Source organism: Medicago truncatula, chromosome 4 (genome assembly GCF_003473485.1).
Source record: "Medicago truncatula cultivar Jemalong A17 chromosome 4, MtrunA17r5.0-ANR, whole genome shotgun sequence".
NCBI lineage: Eukaryota > Viridiplantae > Streptophyta > Magnoliopsida > Fabales > Fabaceae > Medicago > Medicago truncatula.
The window spans coordinates 36,611,610-36,631,712 of NC_053045.1; the positions used below are offsets into that span (position 1 = coordinate 36,611,610).

Here is a 20,103-nt window from a genome sequence, read left to right on the forward strand (position 1 = left end):
TATGACAGATCATGCCTTAGCTCTCAATGCAAGGCACCATAAATATCATAATTTTAAGTGTATAACCAAAGAAGATTTCTGTAGCTAAAACTTTCCTATTACTAATTTAATTTCTTCAGAAAGAACTCAGGAAAACAAGGAATTCTAACTTATGCATTACACCGTACAGGAAAGCAACCTAAAAATCGTAATGTACAATAAATATTTCTATGGAATTTGTTTTACCGGAGTTCTTGATACATTATGTATAGGTGCCCTTGCATACTAATTGAAGTCAGTAACTATAGCATTGTCTGTTCTGAAATTGCATGACTATTTACCTCAATTATCAGCAGTCTTTCAATGTGATGAGTTTGCCTTATTCTGAGTTATATCATTCAATGCATGACCAAGAGTTCAACATCTTTTCTTGTTTTGTCAAAACCTGAAATCATCAAGCGATTCAGAATTCCTCGTCAAAAACATAGAAAGGTTAACAACAAAACAAATCATTGCATATGCTCGTACCCAAGAAGTGGATTGAAAATCATTACAAAGTACCACACATGCCATAAGTATAAAAATAGGGAACACTTGGTGCACTGTCATCATTAGGACAGTGACTTCTAAATATTACAGCAGAGCAAGGCAAGGAAAAAAGGTGCATATATATTTCCTTTTATGTCAAAAGCATTAGAGGGAAAAACCATTATTCGTGACCATAATTATGAAATTCTAGCATACTAGTCCATTGTGCGTGTCAAGGGTTAAAAACATAAACCATGAAGAAAAACAGCTGAACAACAAACAAGGGACACCATAAACTCAAGCTATCTTATCAAAATGTGCTTGTAGAAGTAATCAATAAAACTACAGAAATGAAGACCACACTGGCATTTCCATAGTTTGTATGAACGCTTAACGTTCATACATTTTTTATGTTTATAAAACAAAAGCACATATAGTGTAAGCTCTCAAAAACTAGTTCTTTTTACCTTCAAAAATTATTTCCAAAAAATAAAATGAAAAATTGAATGGACGACACCTATTTTATGTAACTTTTATCACTAAATTCAATAATAAAATTTGGATGGGAAAACTAAGAAAGAATAAATTTATAATTTGCACCGTCTCCTTTAACAAATTTTGCATCAGTCCATGCTTGCCTGCTACTATCTTACTCGTTGTTGATAACTTCAAAAATGAATTGCGCTTAACTTTTAAACAGAGATTACACGCAGTTTAATTACTACCAAAGAAATTAAGCATTTTAAAAAGGTAAGGATGATACGAGTCAAGAAAAGCCTTCAATAATATAAAGTTTACAACAATTCCAATATAAATGACCATTTCATACAAAATTCAAAAAAAATCAATAGAAACCAAAGCTAAAATGTCATTAACTTGCAGTCGATGATATTGTATTTTAGCTGTAGATCATGTAAAGATTGGACATTGGAAAATATTTTCCAAAAATTATTCTGGATATTGCCCAAGCTTATGTGATAATAGTTACCCAAAGGTGGGATCCAGGATTTGGGAGAGAAGAGACCAATTATTTAGTTGAGAATATGATCTTCAAGCAACACAACTCAAGATTACATCACTTCATGAATCACTAATTTTTTTCATTTCTTAGTAATTTGGGCGAAAATATTAGCATCCCCAAAAGAGTTCCAGAATTTGCTTCATGTATAATTTATAAAGAAAGGTTACAGCATATAAATACTCAAGTCGCTAAAAACAAAATTAACATGCAACCGACAATAAGAACAAAATTTGAACAAAAAAACCTAACCAATAAAATTAACATTAATTTTTTATTAGTTAAAATTGAATCCTTCAAACAGATTTCTTTATAGACGTTGTGTAATAATTACAAGGGATGGGAAACAGATAAACTAACCAAGTCAGTAACATGGGCCTAAACATGGAAGCCAATGTTTCTGGGATACATTGTCAGGAAAAATACAATATACACAATCCTGCCAAAAGCCTCCCCAAGTTTTCAAAATTCTCTTCACAGGTAAGTTGTATGTACTACACAGCCAAATCAAACTTTGCAGTACAATAAATAGCCGTGCATGTTCATCCATCGGCAACAACACTGAAAGGTAACAGTCATAAATCAATAATTAAGAAAGAAAGAAAGAAAAAAAAAAAACATTAAAAATATCTTTTCTGACTAAAAAATGACAAAAGCATACTACAGGTAAGTAGAACATTAAACTGTTTATTATAAAAGAAATTCAGTCCATATACCAGATGATATTACTATCAAAATCACATGTCACCATGTAAATAATTAACCTACACAAGCTTGACCTCTGGGAAAGCTCCATTAAAGGGATTCCTACCGTCACAAACACAATGACTAATATCCTTAAGCTTTCAGTTTTGCAGACCGTAACTTAAGCCTCACAAAAGCAGTGTGTAAGATGAGGGTTTCCCAAGCTTTGTAAGCTTTATTTAGGTTATATTTCTAAGCGAAGTGAGGCTTGGACTTTTCTCCAATACACCTTTGTCACACGGTGGGCTATTAAGCCTGGTTTATTAACAATATAACCCACTTGGGTTGTCCTGGTGGTACTGACTTGGGATCTGGGAGTGTGCTCCTCCTGGAGGTCTTAGGTTCGATTCTCTCTGGTGCCAATTTGGGTGGGCTAATTTAGCTTCTTCAAAAAAAATATAAGTGGCCTAACAATGGATATAAGATAAGCTCTGATATAATATTAGTTTTTGGGCCTAAATCAACCCTAAAAAAATAGCTTATAAAGTGACGAGTGCCCCAAATTTGTACACTCGATTTAGGCTATATCTCTAAGATATATGATGTGAGACTTGGCTTTTTCTCTAATAGAAGATGAAGTCTAAAATTTCCAAGCTGAAGTCAATTATTTTAAATGTCCTAACACGCAAAAAAAAAAATGACCGCCTAGTAACTTACAGTACAGCAAAAAAAGTTACAACATCATTGCAAAAAGCAATCCTCCCATAAACATATCCAAGCTGAGGAGAGAGAAAACGTACTTAATTTTAATAAGACTCCAATTAACTTCAAGTGGGTCTCCAACTAACAGTAGTAATGTCTGGCCTGCCAGGCAACATCTGAGGAACACCATGTCCTGGAAGAAGGGAACAATGAGATTTATTAGATCCATAATTCATAAAACTAATTTCTTAACAGCTAAAGATCAATACAGCGAAGAAAAGCAAAGAATAAAACAAGCAATGAAAAAATTAATTAAAGGTCACCTGGTACTGGTGCACTAGGTAGGGTGCTTGAAACTGCTCGATGAAAACCTACATTGCTTAATGGAGGCCTTTCAAGTGGTGGTCGGAAACCTTCATTGCCATTATAAAAAAAAGTTATGAATGACATTCAGAACGTAATACAAAGATTTTAAGGTAATCAGCAACAAAAATAAATAAATAGTAAAACTAAAAAAATATAAGGAAAAGAACCTCCACAAGCTGGAAAATAGATTAACATACCTTCTTGCCCAAAGGGAGGGCCTGTAGGATTTATCCCTCTCCATACAACATTTTGATGTTGATTGTTTGTCGATGACATTCTCCTTTGCTCATCACTAACAAATTGCCTTAGGTTATCTGGAAGAGATGGTAAAGGAAATGGAGGATGGAATGTATGTGGAAGGTGTTGCTGAACTGTCTGATTTGTATATGAAAACTGATTTGATGGATTTTGGGGTGGGGCAGGATGTGTATGTCTCTGAACATATGGGGTGTTACCCTGCTGATACTGATGGTTAGGTTGATGAACTTGGGCATTTATATACAAATCATTCTGTCCGTATTCTAATTGTCTACTGAAGTCATGAGGTACATTCTGCTGATACCCCAACTTTGGGGATGACTGATAGGACTGAGGTGGCATTAATGATTGGGAGACATGTGAAGGCCGAGCCAGTCCAGACGATTGAGGAACCAATGATACTGGTGGGGCTGAGGATGGTAAAGAAAGAGGCAATGGTTGCAATATTGGAGGTGGTGGTGGTGGTGGGGGAGGAGATGGAGATGATGGAGGAGGAGGTGGAGGTGGTGAAGAAGGCAAAGGTGGGGTTGGAGGAGGTGAATCAAGAGGTAATGGAATGGAACCCTCAGGAGTAGCCAATATGTCTTCTGCAATATCTGAAGTTGGGTCTAAATTCCTATTTGAGCTCTGAAGAAGCATATCAGTTTCGACAGAACTGTCCAAATATACAGGTTTCTCATCCTTTGGGTGACCTGAAACATCTTCCATTTCTAGCTCACCATCCACATCCTCCAAGATACAATGGCGCTTGTCATTTGGGGTCACAGTGTCGGTTTCTGATCCTCCAAACTTGGGTGTGGGATCTACTGGAGATGTACCATACATATCTGTACATGAATTGATTGGTAAATCTTCTTCGTCCTCATCTTCATCAAATGCATGGCAAGACAAAAAGCCAGGCAGCTGAAATGTTGCATTACTGATACAACACACATGAATACAACAAGAATCAGATATCCAAATTACATTTTTTAACAAATAAAGTGGTAATAGAAAAGAAAACAAGAAATACACAGAAAAGCTTGGTAACATGGCCAATATAATCCTTAAAAAAAAAAAAAACATGGCCAATATAATAAATGTTGTATATCATGGCATCAGGCATTCTATTTGACAGTTGATTATTTGCTCCTGTTCATGTTGTTTCAATATTTTGTTCAGAATACTGCTTAACTGTAATAGGAGAGTATAATAGGTCAGCAATCAGTCGGAACTTGTCTCGTCTAAAAAAATAGTGAACTCCAAAAGGAGTCGCTATTCATAGCAATTTAGATAACATAAATTACTTTGCTGCATCATTTCAGAATTGAGAAATTACTATTTCTCCTGGGTTTGAACAAGGATAAACTAATTGTGCAAAATTGACCAGCAACTCATGATAGGAAAAACATGAATTTATGGAATCAACCTAAAAAATTGATGGAACAAGTACCAGACCTTCCATATTCATCAACAAGCATGCCTTCCATTTCTCTAATTGGGTCATCCACAGATCGCTCAGCACGAGATGGACGTCTGAAGGAAAAGCTAACTGTGATATCATCATTTGAAACCCCAATTTCATCCATGTAATGGCGAATAACGGACTCAGGCAAAATTTTCCTCTCAAGCCACAACCTCAAAACCTGCAAACCACCCAAAATAGAAAATATACATATTCAAACAAAATTTAATTTCAATGAATGAGGTAAAGTTGTAGTCAAGGTCAAGTAATGCTGTAATTGTCATTCATAAAACATGATCACATAGGGCCCAATTTGAGGAAAAGAACCATGAAGCTGTTTGCAATGCTGGATGAATTTGATGTTTTCCCCATAAACCTCCCTTCCCCTGACATTGGTGTTATTTGCATTTCAATTCAGAAAAGTAGCCCATTTATTTATTTCTAAGTGGTGATGACCCAACTTCCCTTGGAATAAGTTGTTTAAGATGCAGCATTAATCTAATGTTATCATCTTTACTTTGAATCATCGTCCATGTTTGTTCTAAAAATATTTTGAAGATTGAAGTGGCAAATTCAGTGGTGATGGGTGATTTTCACACTATAGACATGGTGAATTTAATCGCAGTGGAACGCCAACATCAATTTCAATCAGAGACAAGGTTTTGAATAAATGAAACAACGGCCTCTCTCTAGGGCTCTTGTGCATGTTTCCCGGCACTTTCCTCCACTAATATGCAAAGAAACTAACTGGCTAGCTTTGTTGCATTATTTGTATTTATTTTCTTTCTTGTTTTTTTTTAGGATTTCAATGCATTCTAATCCTCCTCCTATTTCTACTCTGCCTCATTCCCTTAATACAATATCTTTTGTTGTTGATAAAAAAAAAAAAAAAAAAAAAACTGACCTTGTGACATTGACGACGATTTTCACGGGCACTAGCTCCAGGGGGAGCAGCAGCACCTAGAAGACGTGGCAGCGCTGCTTGAACTGTAGGGATGTAAGAAGCTCCAGCAATTCCTAAAAAACCCTTCAATTAGTGAGACAGATGCCGCAATGAAAAAAAATACCTAAACTTGCAATTGTGAGCTGGGAAAAGAAGTAGAAACAAAAACACCAATAATAAATGCTAATAGAAAGGGATTATCTCACTCTTCACCTACCTTTTTGACTATGTGAACACTGGGTGATAGAATCAACAAGAAAAAACAAATCCACTTTGCGATGAAAACTAGTTTCATTTTCCAATTTCCGAATGAGAAGTTCAACAACCTGAACATAAGGACTTCGAAGTAAGTCCAACATAGGTACATTGACCATAAAATTAACATAATCATCAAAATTAGTAGCAAAAGTATAACATCTTAAAATCAATAATCACATTCCAAAGAATGATCTCTAACTAAATATGAAGCAAACAGAGAGAAGATGCATGTCTTATCTTCGATGGATTCTCGATGCTCCTACTCAAGGATTGTTAACAACTTAATACGACAAATAAAAGCTCCTTATGATAATAATAGTAGCAAGAAATTAATGTAAAAACACACAAGTAAACTAATAGTAGAAGTATACAACTTACAACACATTAGTAACAAAATAATGTTCTACAACCTTCATTATCAGTAAATATGAGGTTCACCTCCCCTCGATAAAACTGGCAATGCTGGTTAGGAAATCCCATCTAGTTTCACACTTCCAACTTCTTACATATCACATCAATGTATTTTCAACTTAATGTCGGTTTTGACATATTTTTGGGTATGTGCACTAAAACAATACATCTTTTCCTACTAGATGGGATTGGCTGTCGATCAGCCAACAACATTGAGTCTTGTCATGTATTAAGGTCAAAGGTAGTTCATTAACCTCTGACTCTTTCTTAATATTGTCCTACAGTTTTCCTTGGTCTCCCTCCAACTCAACTACTATCCTCCATTTGGTCAACTCTCCTTATAAGTGCAGGCCTTCTCCATACATGCACAAACCACCTAGAACGAAATGCAATTATCTTTTCAACAATGAATAGGGCAACCCCAATTTTCTCTCTAATATTTTGTATATCTAATTTCTAATCATGTCTTATCTTGTATAATGACTTATGTATTGTAACATTCTCATCCCTAAAACACTAAGTTCACTACTTCACTTGTTAGTTTTTAACTGTTGTTACCGCCACATTTCAATTCCACGTAACATTTCTGTGCACTATGATAGTAATTAAATAATTTAAATTCTTTTCTATTGAAACTTCATTCCCTCTTATAGTTCATATAGCTTTGCAAGGAAAAGTGGAGGGTATGAGATCATCATTTGATTCATATTTTAAACTAACAATAATATGAGCTGACCTCGTTGGCAATGCCATACTTAGCACAGTCTATGGCAAGACGCGTTGCACGCCCAATGCTTTCCTTGGTCCTTGACAAAGTTTCAATCATTCCTTCAAAAGCATCACGAGCAACACCAGCCTCCGTACCACCACTGAGAGAGCCTCCAGGACCCCTTTGCACTGAACTGACCCTTCTCTCCTCAATTTCATCAGCATCGAGCTGATTTTGAGATGCAGAGTGATACTCGTTAGTTGGAGGAGAAACCGAAGTGGTGTGCTCATGAACTCCCTGCACATCTGCATGTGCAAAGTTACTTGAGACAGACAGAAATGGCTGTAGTGTGGAGGGGCTAGGAGTCTCTCCCTGAACGTGGTGAATATCAGAAGAAAGATATTGAGAATGAGCTTTTTTCCATTTTGCCTGGGCAGCTGCAATAAGATTCTTCATATTACTTCTTTCTTCCATACCCTCTTCCAATCTGTAATAATATAAAAAATAAAAAATAAAAAAATAGGAAGGGAAAAGGATCAGCAAACAACACTAAACAAAATGAAAGGAACATAAAGCATAAGTACCTATCAACATGTAGTGCATCAGGCTCCTTAAAATCTACTGCTGACACAGGAATGTCAACTGCCTGAGGCAATGTCTTTGGAGTAGTCTTAGAAACTTCAGCTGAAGATGCCGGCTTCTTCTTATGAGCAGAAACCTGGTTCTGAGAAGAGCTGAGGTTATGTGAAGATTTTGAAGACCCATTATCAGCTTTCTTTGGAGTAGCAATGCTGGAAGCTTTAAGCAAAGATTTGGAAGATTTACTCCGCTCAGCATTTGACTTGGTTATTGCGGGAACTGCCTGAGGTGATTTTACTGGAGAGGCAGAGCTTACTTTTGCCGCCTTAGAAGGAAACTGCTTTGAATCTAACTTATCATGACTATGAGGAACATGCACAGTAATGACTTCATCAGCTTTCTCTTTTTGGGGGGGCTTAATTGATGATGTATGACTATGTAATTGAGAAGACGACTCTTTCAAGTGAGCGTCCACAAATTCACCAGAATTTCTGAGAGCCAGACGAGCAGTATCAGATTTTTCAGAATGTGCATTATTGCCCTTCTTGACATCTGAAGCAAAAGGTGACTTGCTATTTTTTGCAGCTCCTCCATGAACAGGAGTTTTAGGTTTATCATCGTCTTCATAAAGGCAAACAGCTTTACGTTTCTTCTGTACTTGTTTTGTCATAACATTCTTCATATCACCTTTCAGTTTAAGATTACTCCAATCTTTTTTCTCATCAGAAGCAATTCTATCAGAATCAGGCATAGTTTTCTGAACTTGGCTATGATGTTTGATTGTAGGTGGCAACTCACGGCCAGAGCTTTTTTCTGCTTTTGAATTTGATGTGGACCTTTTCAACTCGAACATTTTAGATGATTTATCTTCAACGAAAGTAGAGCAAGGCAAAGTACTTTTCACATCTTTTGGGATGTGCCCTGAAGTTGAATCATCTTTAGCATCCATGCGTTTCAACTTCTTCGTAGCATGTAAGGATTCATTTGCTCCCACATTATGCTTCGTATGAACTTGGTTCTTCTTTCCCATGCTTGAATTTTTGCCACCAGCCTCCTTGGCATCAGACATGATCTCGTGTAATTCATTTTTTACCTCAAGACTTGTGTTTTTTGAAATCAAGTTCTTACCTTTTTCTCCAGTATTACCATTCAAGTCTGGTTTAAGAGTGTCTGGAGAATCTGATTTAACAGCAGATGCATCTTTTCCTTTCTTTCCTATTTTAAATGTCGCCCCCGACCTGAAAAGATCAGCGCTGCCAGTAGAGCTTCCCACCTTCAAAATTGTTCCAGCAGAAGATCCACCATTTTTATTTCTATCATCTGCAACTTCAAGTCTCCTCTTTGAACCAGTAACAAGCTTTCTTGGCGTACTCCCATTTGTTAAGACACTATTTCCGTTATCATGTTGCCCAAAATCATTAACATTACTTGCACTTTTAAGGGTGGGTTTGCTAGAATTCTTCTTTATCTCTGATCCAGTGGATAATTTACTTTTGACTAAAGGTGATGAAACAGAAGAACTGTCATTTGGACGGCCAGACTCAGTGACCTGTTCATCTAGGCTACCCCTCTCTCTGGTTTTTTGCAAACAGTCCTCCGAATCGGAGCCAGCATTACTCACATAGATATTATCCTTTTCAGCATTAGATGTCACAGCATCAGTGGTATCCTTTGAATTACCCACTGCCTCATCAACAGTAGGAGCTTCTGAACCAATCCGAGAATCATCCGTGTCGTCGCCACTAGTCTTCTGATTCTGAAACTCATCAAAAGCTGCACATATTTCCTTCACAGCTTGGGTAAAGTACTTTGTCTTGCCATGAAGCCGAGCAGACAACTTACTTTTATACTCACTTGTAAATACCTGAATATCTGTGGGTGCAACAAAAGCTCTGCAAAGGAAAACAAAATAACATAGGTACAATGGTATGGAGAAAAAAGTGCATGACTATTAATCTAAAGAAAAATAATAACAACGAAGGATACAAAGCAGAAATCATAAGAGTAATCGCTAAATCAGATTACCTTGCATTTAGACAGATATTATACCCTTCAAATTAACCAGAATTTACTTAATATCATGTTTACCAACATTTTAATTTGTGAGATAATCCAGGATCCTAATTATGTGCATTATCAGATTGTCAGTCACATAATGCTGGAGAACAAGTCCAAAAACCTATTATAATAAACTTTCCTCTACTTGTAACATGACTACTTATGTTATAGCATAATGTAGAGCTACAAAACATTGACGCCTTTTTCTTCAGACAAGATCATAAATACCAAAAGACATATCAGAGCAGAGAATAAAATATCTTCATAGAGCAGTCAAAGACAAGAAAAAGAACCCATTAAGAGATATGTGTTAGTTTAAAGATCTGTTGGACACCTCTATAATAAAGATCCAATCCCAAAAGATTCAGTTATCATTGAAAAGTCCCCAAGAACCCAGACCACTTTTCTATCATTAAAACGTTCTATTTGGCAATTGCTAATAAAAAGACTATTATTTGCATGAAAAAACTACTATCATAAATTATTATGGCGTCTTACACTACAGCATCCCAAATTAATCCCTGAATTTTTCATGTTAATTATTTAAGATGGTTCAATTTTAAACTTTGTCTGAACATCAAATTCATCAGGTATAAGATTTTTCCGTCCCTTTCTTTTTCTTAGTTATGTATTCAATGACTAGGGAAGGCAGTTGAGGAATCAAAATAGAATCCAACACCTCGGTTCCATAAAACTTTGTACAACAGCAAGGAAAAGAGTAATAAACGCCACAATATGACTAATTTACACAACATCTAAACTAAAATTAGGCATAAACTGTTTAAGCTGTGTTCCATTAGTCAAATCATCTCCACACTACCGCCCACAGACATGACAGAAGATTCTCACATTTAACAGGGGACTATTTTGACACCGCATTATCTACAGCAACATTAAAAGTTGTTCACTTTCTTGTAAGCCCAATAATCATTAAACTTAATTTATTTACAGATATTGGTCCCATTTGTTTGTGATTTTCTTGTAAAAAAGATCTACTTAATGCTTTTCTTGGTAGTTAAAAATGGTGGCTTCAGGAGAAGAAAAATAAACACTAAAAAAAGGTGTATCATAGAATCACCTTTTTGAGCATCAAGCCGTAAACAAACAGATCCATAAAGGGACTCATGGGTCTCCATGCAGCAGAATCTTTTCGGGAAGTTAGTCTTTGGCACAGTGTAAGAGCCTCTAAAAACCAGTAGTTAGGAAAACAAAAAGTGGGATTGGTAAGGATGTAATTCCTAATATCATAGGGCCCTTGTTTAGATGGGTTCATTAGAAAAATAAAACCAATTTTGGGACTTCTCCTAACACAACTTGACCTTTTAGATAAGTTGGTGAGTTTGTCAATAAATTGCAGAGTCGATTATATCCTACAAGTAATTCATGGAAACAACTATTTGCATTAACCTAAAAAAAAAAAAAAAAAGACATGCAGATATAGAATCCATAAATAATATAATAAAACTTAATTGGAAGCTTGTCATTTCAGTTTCAACATTAACGATACCATTCTAAAAACACCACAATGTACTACAACATCTACACAGTATTCTTTAAGTTCTTATCGGTCGGTGTGTCAAATAAACTCCCACAACCGTGACAACCAAAAGCCAAAGACTCAGAATAGAATACCACTCAATAAACACCTCACAAAAGCGGTGAGATGTCATTAGTACAACTTTTCCACATCCAAACTACATAATTGGGTTACGCTTAAGTATATTCCTCTTTACTAACTCACACAACCATCCCTATTTTTCACCGCGAATTATTAAAGGCACACGCCCCCATCATTCACCGGTAACTTAGCAACATGTTAGTTACAAGAGAAATCAGGTGAGAGAGGCTTACATCTCATTGGTGCCAAAGAATTGAACAAAATATTTCTTCGGATCAACAGCTTTCTCCCAATCTTCAGGCCTACTTATCTGAAAATAAACATCAATGCACAAAATCAAACAAAACAAAAACCTCAAAATCACTAATTCAAAAAAAAAATCACAAATTTATCAGAAAAAAGAATCAAAAACTCACAAAGCAACGATTTTTCACTCAAAATCGAAAATCAAACATAAAAAACAAAAAACCCAAAATCCCTAATTCAAAAAAAGAACCACAAACTCATAAAAAACGATTTTTTATTCAAAATCGAAGTACCAACACCAATAACAAAACTATTGACAATCAAATCATGAAGAATTCGATGAAGCACGAACCTTGGCAGGCCAAGCAGGGAAGCCCTTAACCTTAGCAAGGACAAGATCGCCTAACCGCAAGTGTCCGTTCTCTTTGGCTTTGTTCGCTCCGCGTCGACGCGCGGGAGGCATGACTTGGAGAACAACGTCGTGGAAGAATTGCAGAGAAGAAAGGGTTCGATCGGAAAAACCCTAGAAAATCCCGCGGAGATGCCGCGGGAGGTTGAAGATGAATTCAGCGGCGGAGGTGAGAGGGATTTTGGGGAAATTGAGTGAAAATCGCAAAAGATTTTGATTTTGTGAGAATCGCTTATTGATCGATTTTGCGTTTGCGTTTGCGTTTTTGGGTTTGCACAGAAAGTGTAAAGGAAATTTTTCTGATCTTTTTCTTTTTGGTTAAATTTTCGGTCTTTGTTATTTTGTTTACTTTGGTAACAAATAATTCAATTTTATCTTTTTTCTTCAAAAAAAAAAACAAGATCAATTTATCTTGTTATTTTTTATAACTAAAATATTTGAATATAATTCGTAATCTTTATATTTTGATTAAATTTTATCTTCTTGAAAAGGTTTAGTAAAATATTTAATTTTTAAATATTATATGTCTAATAAATATTTTATCTAAAGTTTTAGTTCATTTAAAAAAAACTACTTGCCTCAAAAAAAATTGACTTGATAAAATTTTAGATTAGATGTTAGATATGGATTTGATTTGATACAAAAATGAGAGCATTTGAATTTCTGAGTTGAGAAACATAGTACTTGTTAAGAAGTACATGTGTGAAGTGTGATCTAACATTTAGATTCACATGTTGTTGCTAATAGACAGGCGGTGGAATCTAAGTGATGTATGTTTGGTTCAACCACATTTATTGGACTTGGAACTAGTATATCTCACAAGTTAATGTAAGCATGTGCATATGACAAATACACACGACACAAAGTAGTAAACGTGTGTGTACTTTTGTTTCTTGTACAACATTCCTGCATGACTCACAAAGTCTAAAACACCATTGAATGATCATCAAGTATCATATAAGCATGTTAATAAATTGTTTTGACATATCAGATTATTATCCAAATAATAGTGATATTCATCTTCTTTAAAAAAAAAAGTGATATTCATCTAATTATTTTGCTAATAATAATAGACTTTTTGACAAAAAATTAGTGCATTTTCCTTGATAAACAAATAAATAAATTGGCGAATTATTACATAATTGAAGAGTTCTGATATACCCAAATCTATATTTGGTTCCTTGGTGATTCTCATTCATTTGGTTCTTTTTCGCTTTTCTCAATCAATTCTATGTGAAGTTGTTATTGCTAGTTTCTTGAAATCGATTATTTTTGCCGCATGTTTGTTTTCGATCAATTATAACTTCTTCTTGTTAGAATATTCATTAGTCCTTCCAAAAATTAAAGGTGTTATCATGTTATATTCTAAATCATCTTTCTTTATTAAATCAAATCAAAAAAAATTGAATTGAGTTCTAATAAAGAGGAACTAGTCTATTTGTGATAAAGAGTGTGCACAATGGAATAAAATGGAAAAAGTCCAAATATAAAAGGGATCCCAAATTATAAACAGAAAAACAAAAAATAAGTCAAAAAAATTTAAGTACTTATGTAACTTTGTCAGCCCCTCTCAAGCTGGAATCAAAGATATCAATGAGGTTCAACTTGGAAACAATTGCGTGAAAAACAACTGATTGTAATGCCTTCGTGTGAATGCCAGCAAGTTGTGAAGATGAAGTAACATGAAGCAAATAAATAGAACGAGAATATGTTTTATCACAAACTAGATAAAAGGGTATGAGATCAAAGACTGGGGTCTTTCAGAATGTATAAGAGTCATTGAATTTCATATGATGTATGGGTTGGAGCACGATATTCTGCTTGAGATGAAGAACGAGAAATAAAAGTTTGCTTCTTTAATTTCCAAGAGATAAGAGAAACACCAATGAAAATATTGAAATGAGTGATGGACTTTCTTGAATCTAGGCAAGTTGCCCAACCACTGTCGTTAAGGGCAACAAGTTGTAAATGAGAGACTGAATAGAAGAATAAGCATGTTACATGACAACTCTTTATATAGTGTAAAATGTGAGTCGGAGTTGTAAATTATGAATGCACAGGGTTGGAGACAAATTGGCTTGGTTCGTTGACTGGAAAAGCGACGTTTGATCTTCTGTTAGTGAGGTAAAGAAGACGACCAATAAGTCTTATGTGCTGTTTGGGATTAGGGTAGGGGTTTCCATCATCTTTATGTGATTTTTGATTAGGTAACATGGGTGTCGTTTAGAATGGGAAAGTGTTAGACTTTCCCATGATGGCCAAGTGAGTCAAACACCATAGATATACTATTTTTATATTCCAACGGTGTAGATGTCTTACTAGTAACTTTTCAGTGACTTATTGCTGATTCTTTTGGGGGAAACGTGACCCCGCAAAAATCATAAATTAACATTATATTATTTGTTATATCTATATTTTATAGATTGTTTTATATCATAAATTAAAATTATTTGTAACTTTTCAATACCTCTATGTTAACCTTTATAAAAGTATATTAATTTGTAGCATGTGGTTTCCTCACCCTCACTATATTCAAGCTCACGTTCGCGTCCTCAAAATCGGGTCACAACTCACAACCCAACCCTTATACCAGTTCTTCCCTCATCGACGTGTACTCCACAAAAATTCCATAAAACTGACATCTTTTCCAACATGATTTCCAGTTATTCTTCTGATTCAGTGATCTTTAAAGCGATTAAAAAATTGAACTCACTTTTCATTAAAAAAAAAACAAGAACCAGCAACAAGAATTCAAGAACCACATGGTTCCCACTTCAATGATTCAAGCAACCGTCGTGTGCAAAAATAGAAACAACAAGAACCATGAGCATAACGTTAGAACGATGCAGCTGGAAAAGGGTTGGTTAAGGGTGTGACTAATCCGATGAGGCAAACGAAGGTTACAACGGACTAATTGGGAGATGTGCATATTTTTCGTCTGACAAATTGGGAGGTGTCTTAGAGATGACTAATGGCTTATTAAAATATTGTTGTCCTTGAATCCAAAAAAACACAAGTTTTTGGCCAACCGGTGACAATAGCCACATGTATGTAAAAATGTAAGTTGTCCATCATGGAAAAGTCTTACTCTTTTCCAGGTTAAACGGCATTGGTAACATGAGAGTAGAAATAGATTTGCGGTGCAATAGACTCATGTTATCCAATAATTTCAATGCATATTTTCTTTGGTTGTACCACTTCTATCCAAGGAAGAATTTGAGGGAGCACAAATTTTGTCGATTTCATTATAATCATTTGTGTTTGTTTTTTATATAAGATAGTTGTGAATCCAACAAATTTTATCCTAGATGTTCATGACTAATTTCTCTGCTATAATTTAATTACTATTGATTTACATTATCCTATATAATTGTATTGGTCACCAAGTAAATTTATTTCATTTAAATATATAAGACTTATAATTCAATACAAACACAAGTTGGTTATGCATCCACAAACCTAACCAAATTTCTCAAAACAATAAAAATAATTCATCTCGATGCATTTCATGAACTAATTAGTTGTGTGCATTATTTTGTTACGTGTATTAATTTGTTAATATTTGTTTTTTGATATCTCATGCTTGAAAATAAGGCATTGAAAGCCAATAGTTTTTATTTGATATAAATAGTATAAATAGAAAAGATAATTATTTACTAAGCATGTGAAAGTTGTTTGTATGCAATCAAAAAACAAAATTGTATGAATGAAATATAGTGTTTTTATGAGATATTTTGTTATTTAATATACAAAAGACAGATAAATATTTGTACCACGTCCTAGTACAGATTGTTATGTGTCTATATATATAGTAGCAAATATTTATGCACCGATATGAAAAAGTCAATATGATGTTGGACAATGTTCATATTATTCTCATTGTTAGATCTTGTTACTGATATTGAGTTGCATTACGAGTGACTTTTGTCTGCTCTCATTGTTTTGTTGTTAGTGGAATGATGTACATGGCTTATATGTTCATATTATTCTCATTGTTGGATCTTGTTACTCTTTAAGTGTAATCTTTGTTTGCTACATAATCACATCTTGTGTTGGATATTGCTATCAATAAAATTGAATTGCTTCAAAAAAATAAAAAATAAAGGAACTCACAAAGTCGCATGCTTTGATGAGGAGAGTGTATATATAAATTTGAATCATATTCAATATGAAACATAAAAAATGACAGAACAAAATTCATAAAATTTAAAATTGTTTTGCTAAATTCATAAGGAAAATTATACATTTCCATAATCCATACTATAAGCGAATTCATGGAGTCTGCAAATTAGAATTATACACACAAACCTTAAAACTAACATAAATTTATAAAAGAAATAGAAAAGACCACATTCATAGTTCTTTATAGGTATAGTACTGCCAATTTGTTGAGCAAACGATAAACATCAAAAGGGTATATAATGATCAAGTTATTTGCATAGTTCAAGATAAGTTAAATAAAGAACTCTATTTTTTGGCATTGTTCTATGATGGTTGTTATACTTGCAAAAATACTTCAATTGTTTAAGATTGCAACAACCAAGCATTTGTCCCAACAACAAAAACAACCAATTAATATTCTTTTTCTTCTCAGCAATTATCGGCTTCACATTGTTTTCACGATTGCATTGAACACTTCTTGGCAATCTAGGATTCATCAAAATCCATGGTGCCCTATCATGCATGGTATTCATGTTTATGATCGAATATTGAGAGATTGCATCGAATTTCGCCACAAAATCAAACGACATTTGGAATTTCGTTTGACAACTCTTGCATTGAACGTCACCCATGATGTTAAAGATTTCATTTTGTAGAAGATGATTGAGGTTGTGCATTTTTTGCTCGACGGTAGGTTGCCCATAAAAAAAGGATCGGAATTGGACTGTTACGTGGTGGATCCCGTCGGCAACCACAAATTGCATGACGGTTAGCAACGACGTTTTGAGGTGGTGGAGGAGGATTTGATGCATTGGGGAGAAACATGCGCTGAAATGGTGTTACAATGTTGTTCATGTTTATTTGGATGGGTAACAAATTGTGAAAGAATTAAGAAAATAAAGTCACTAGGACAAGAGAAATAAATGATATAGTCAAAAAGAAAAGTTAGTAAGACCCAGAGAAATATTATGGTATTGGAATTTGAAGAGAATGAGTAAAGGTTCAATGTAAAAGACTTGCCCTAATAAAATGCATGAAAATAGTGTATCGGTTCAAAGAGCGACGTTAAATGTTATTTGAATCAGGGAATGCTTTTATCGCACAAGTTCAATTACTTCTTTTTTTAACCAAAAAAGTCGGTTACTTTTTAATCAACTATTTAAAGAAAACACAGCCAAAAAACACCAATTCAAACTACTCAACTAAGTATAAACAAAACAATTATATGCAAAAGTGGTTGGTATTTCTTCTCACTCATCAATTTTAATGTTCTTCAAAGGAGCTGATTATCTTTGCTATTATACGTCTCATGTTTAAATTCACAATTACGACACAAGTTCAAATAGTCGTTGCAACAATGACTATCTATCTATCTATCTATTTGTTTTTTTTTCTCTCTCTCTCTATATATATATATATATATATATATATATATATATATACACGGGGTTGCTAATTATTTTTAAAAAAATTTAAAATAGCCCCTTTATAAAACAAAAGTGCAATGGGAATGAAAAACATAACAAATCTTCTTACTTTAAAAGCTTGTAAGGTTTAACTATAACTAAACCATAATCACACTCCTTAATTCCCTCCTTAATCTACTAAGCCTAGCTTCCACCGTAAGATTTTTCACGTGTAACCACGCCTCCAATTTCACTTGGGAAAAAAAAAACTAACTCTAGCTTCCTTTAGAATTTGTTTTACGTGTATTTAATGCTAGACACCAACTAGCATTGGTAACTGTCCGTATTGTCAATTTGAAATCTTAATTCCCTCTCCCCATAATTAAATCGTAGCTTCTATCAATGAGTCTGATTGCTGAATTGGTTCTCTATATATACATGATACTGTTTTATTCACTCTTAACCCTAAAACAAACTAACATTACATCTGTTCATCATTTCAATGGCCTTCCTCAGTTCTAAAACTTGCTTGCTTTGCATTGCTTGAAGGGTATAGTATCCTTACTGCTTAATATTGGTTAAAACATTTTGTTGTTTTATTCTATTTTTGTTTTACACATTAATTAACTTTTATGTTGTGTATTTTCATGAACAACTCCTTTGGATCCAAACCCAGCAACTGATTTGGACAAACTCGTGAATGATTTACGACTGCAGTACATGACCATATGTGTTGAGTTCCATGCCCATGAAGTGAGTCCACCGTGGAGTTCGTTTTGGTTTAAATTGTACATGACTGTTTGATTTATTTTTGGCAGGGTGAGTTATCAATTGAGTGATGGAGATTTGTAGGATATAGATTTTCTTTTTTGTTATGATGTGTTACTGTAATTGTTTTTAAGTATTTCAATGGTCTGTCCCAAATTTTGTATGCTTAATGGGACAATTTTTATGTTTTAAGGCAGTAGCTTTTTGAGAATTGGCTGTTTTGTTTATTTGTTGTGTTTTCAGTTCCAACAATTACGTTTTCAGTTATAACATTTCTTTCAATTGTTACATCATAAAGGAAAGTATCTTTGCTCACTTGGATTTTGTCATTGTGCACTTCAAAAATATTTATCAATCGGTAGTAGTAGTGTGTAATTTGAATATATATGCAGCTAAAATGAATCCACAAGTATATTCATTTTATTGGGTCATATTTCCCTTTCCATTGTCATTGTTAAAGACATTTTCTTCACAAGTGGATAACAAGTGTTTTAATGTTATTAAGTTAATAATAAAAATGGCACATCATGTTAGGAATATTCAAATTACCTTAAAAGAAGTTGCAATTGCAATGTATTTTCTTTAATAAATGGCTATCATATAATATTAATCTGATCAATTTTGCTACACGTTGAAGAAACCAAGTTAAGTTAATAATAATTGGTTCACCTTCACATTATGATGATAATAATATTTTGAAGATACATTTATCTTAATTTCATGAGTATGGAATAAGTTTTTAATTGCTTTATGAATAAGCAAAGCTCTTAATATTTAGATAGATTTGAGAAACAGTTGTTAAACGTATTTACAGCCTTATAAAATGAAGGGATAAATATTTATTAAGATATATAAGTGTTTTTTTGTCCAAAAAAAGGTATATAAGTGTCTTTTACTTCCAAAGCTTACCGACTATAATGTAATTTATGGGAGTATAAAGACATTCCATATACCAAGTATTTGTTGAGTGTGGAGAAGGTGAATGAGCTCAATTAACAGACAATGAAATAAATGTATGCCCCTTTAGTATGGGGCGCGTGGCTCAACTACACAGAGACTATCATAATTTATTATTGATAGATGTGTTGATTAATAGGTGTGTAGCATGCCTGATTAATTACTGTGTAAAGTGGTGTTAGTAACAATTTTACATTTAGCATGTTAACAGTCATATGTTATTAGCAATTTTTTTTACGGAAAACCACATTAATAATTAATTTTCACTGCATGTTGCCCACTAATAGAGTGTCATTTAATGATACATGTGTGAGCAATTAACTTACGTTAATTACCATAGAGGTGTGATCGCCCCGTCATTTGATTTATTGATATACTCTCTCCGTTTCACAATGAGTGTTACTTTAGTAAAAAAAATTGTTTCAAAATAAATATCACTTTACATTTTCAATACATCTTTCTTTCATTTTTTCTTTTGATTTACTGTTAAGATAAATTCCGGCAAGAAAATGTTGATTTATTGTTAAGATGAAACCCATATGGAAAAACCCACTTCAAACCATTAGTTACCTTGGTATTGCACTTTATATTATATTTTCTA

At 34.0% G+C, this 20,103-nt stretch overlaps 1 protein-coding gene across 2 annotated transcripts; it reads right to left on the reverse strand.

Moving 5' to 3' along the window:
- On the reverse strand, positions 1 to 12,526 carry LOC11440631 (ENHANCER OF AG-4 protein 2). Of its 2 annotated transcripts, XR_005645791.1 has the most exons (12): positions 12,154 to 12,526; positions 11,789 to 11,865; positions 7,885 to 9,771; positions 7,328 to 7,787; positions 6,140 to 6,248; positions 5,884 to 5,996; positions 4,973 to 5,160; positions 3,475 to 4,454; positions 3,235 to 3,324; positions 3,010 to 3,104; positions 1,886 to 2,086; positions 1 to 424 (listed from the first exon to the last, which is right to left on the reverse strand). XR_005645791.1 is itself a non-coding variant. In XM_024782411.2 (11 exons), exons 1-10 carry the CDS (start codon positions 12,262 to 12,264, stop codon positions 3,037 to 3,039), a joined length of 4,083 nt encoding a protein of 1,360 aa, XP_024638179.2. In that variant the 5' UTR covers positions 12,265 to 12,526; the 3' UTR covers positions 1,781 to 2,086; positions 3,010 to 3,036. The 2 variants fall into 2 exon arrangements, 1 of the variants encoding a protein (XP_024638179.2); XM_024782411.2 differs by lacking the exon at positions 1 to 424 and having other exon boundaries at positions 1,781 to 2,086.
- Positions 12,527 to 20,103: the final 7,577 nt, after the last annotated feature.

Coding starts and splice junctions, on each gene's coding strand:
- LOC11440631 (XM_024782411.2), bottom strand. CDS start 12,264: ATGCCTCCCGCGCGTCGACGCGGAGCGAACAAAGCCAAAGAGAACGGA. Junction 9,772..11,788: donor TTCTTTGGCACCAATGAGAT/GTAAGCCTCTCT, acceptor TTTCCTTTGCAG/AGCTTTTGTTGCACCCACAG. Junction 4,455..4,972: donor CTTGTTGATGAATATGGAAG/GTCTGGTACTTG, acceptor GTGTTGTATCAG/TAATGCAACATTTCAGCTGC.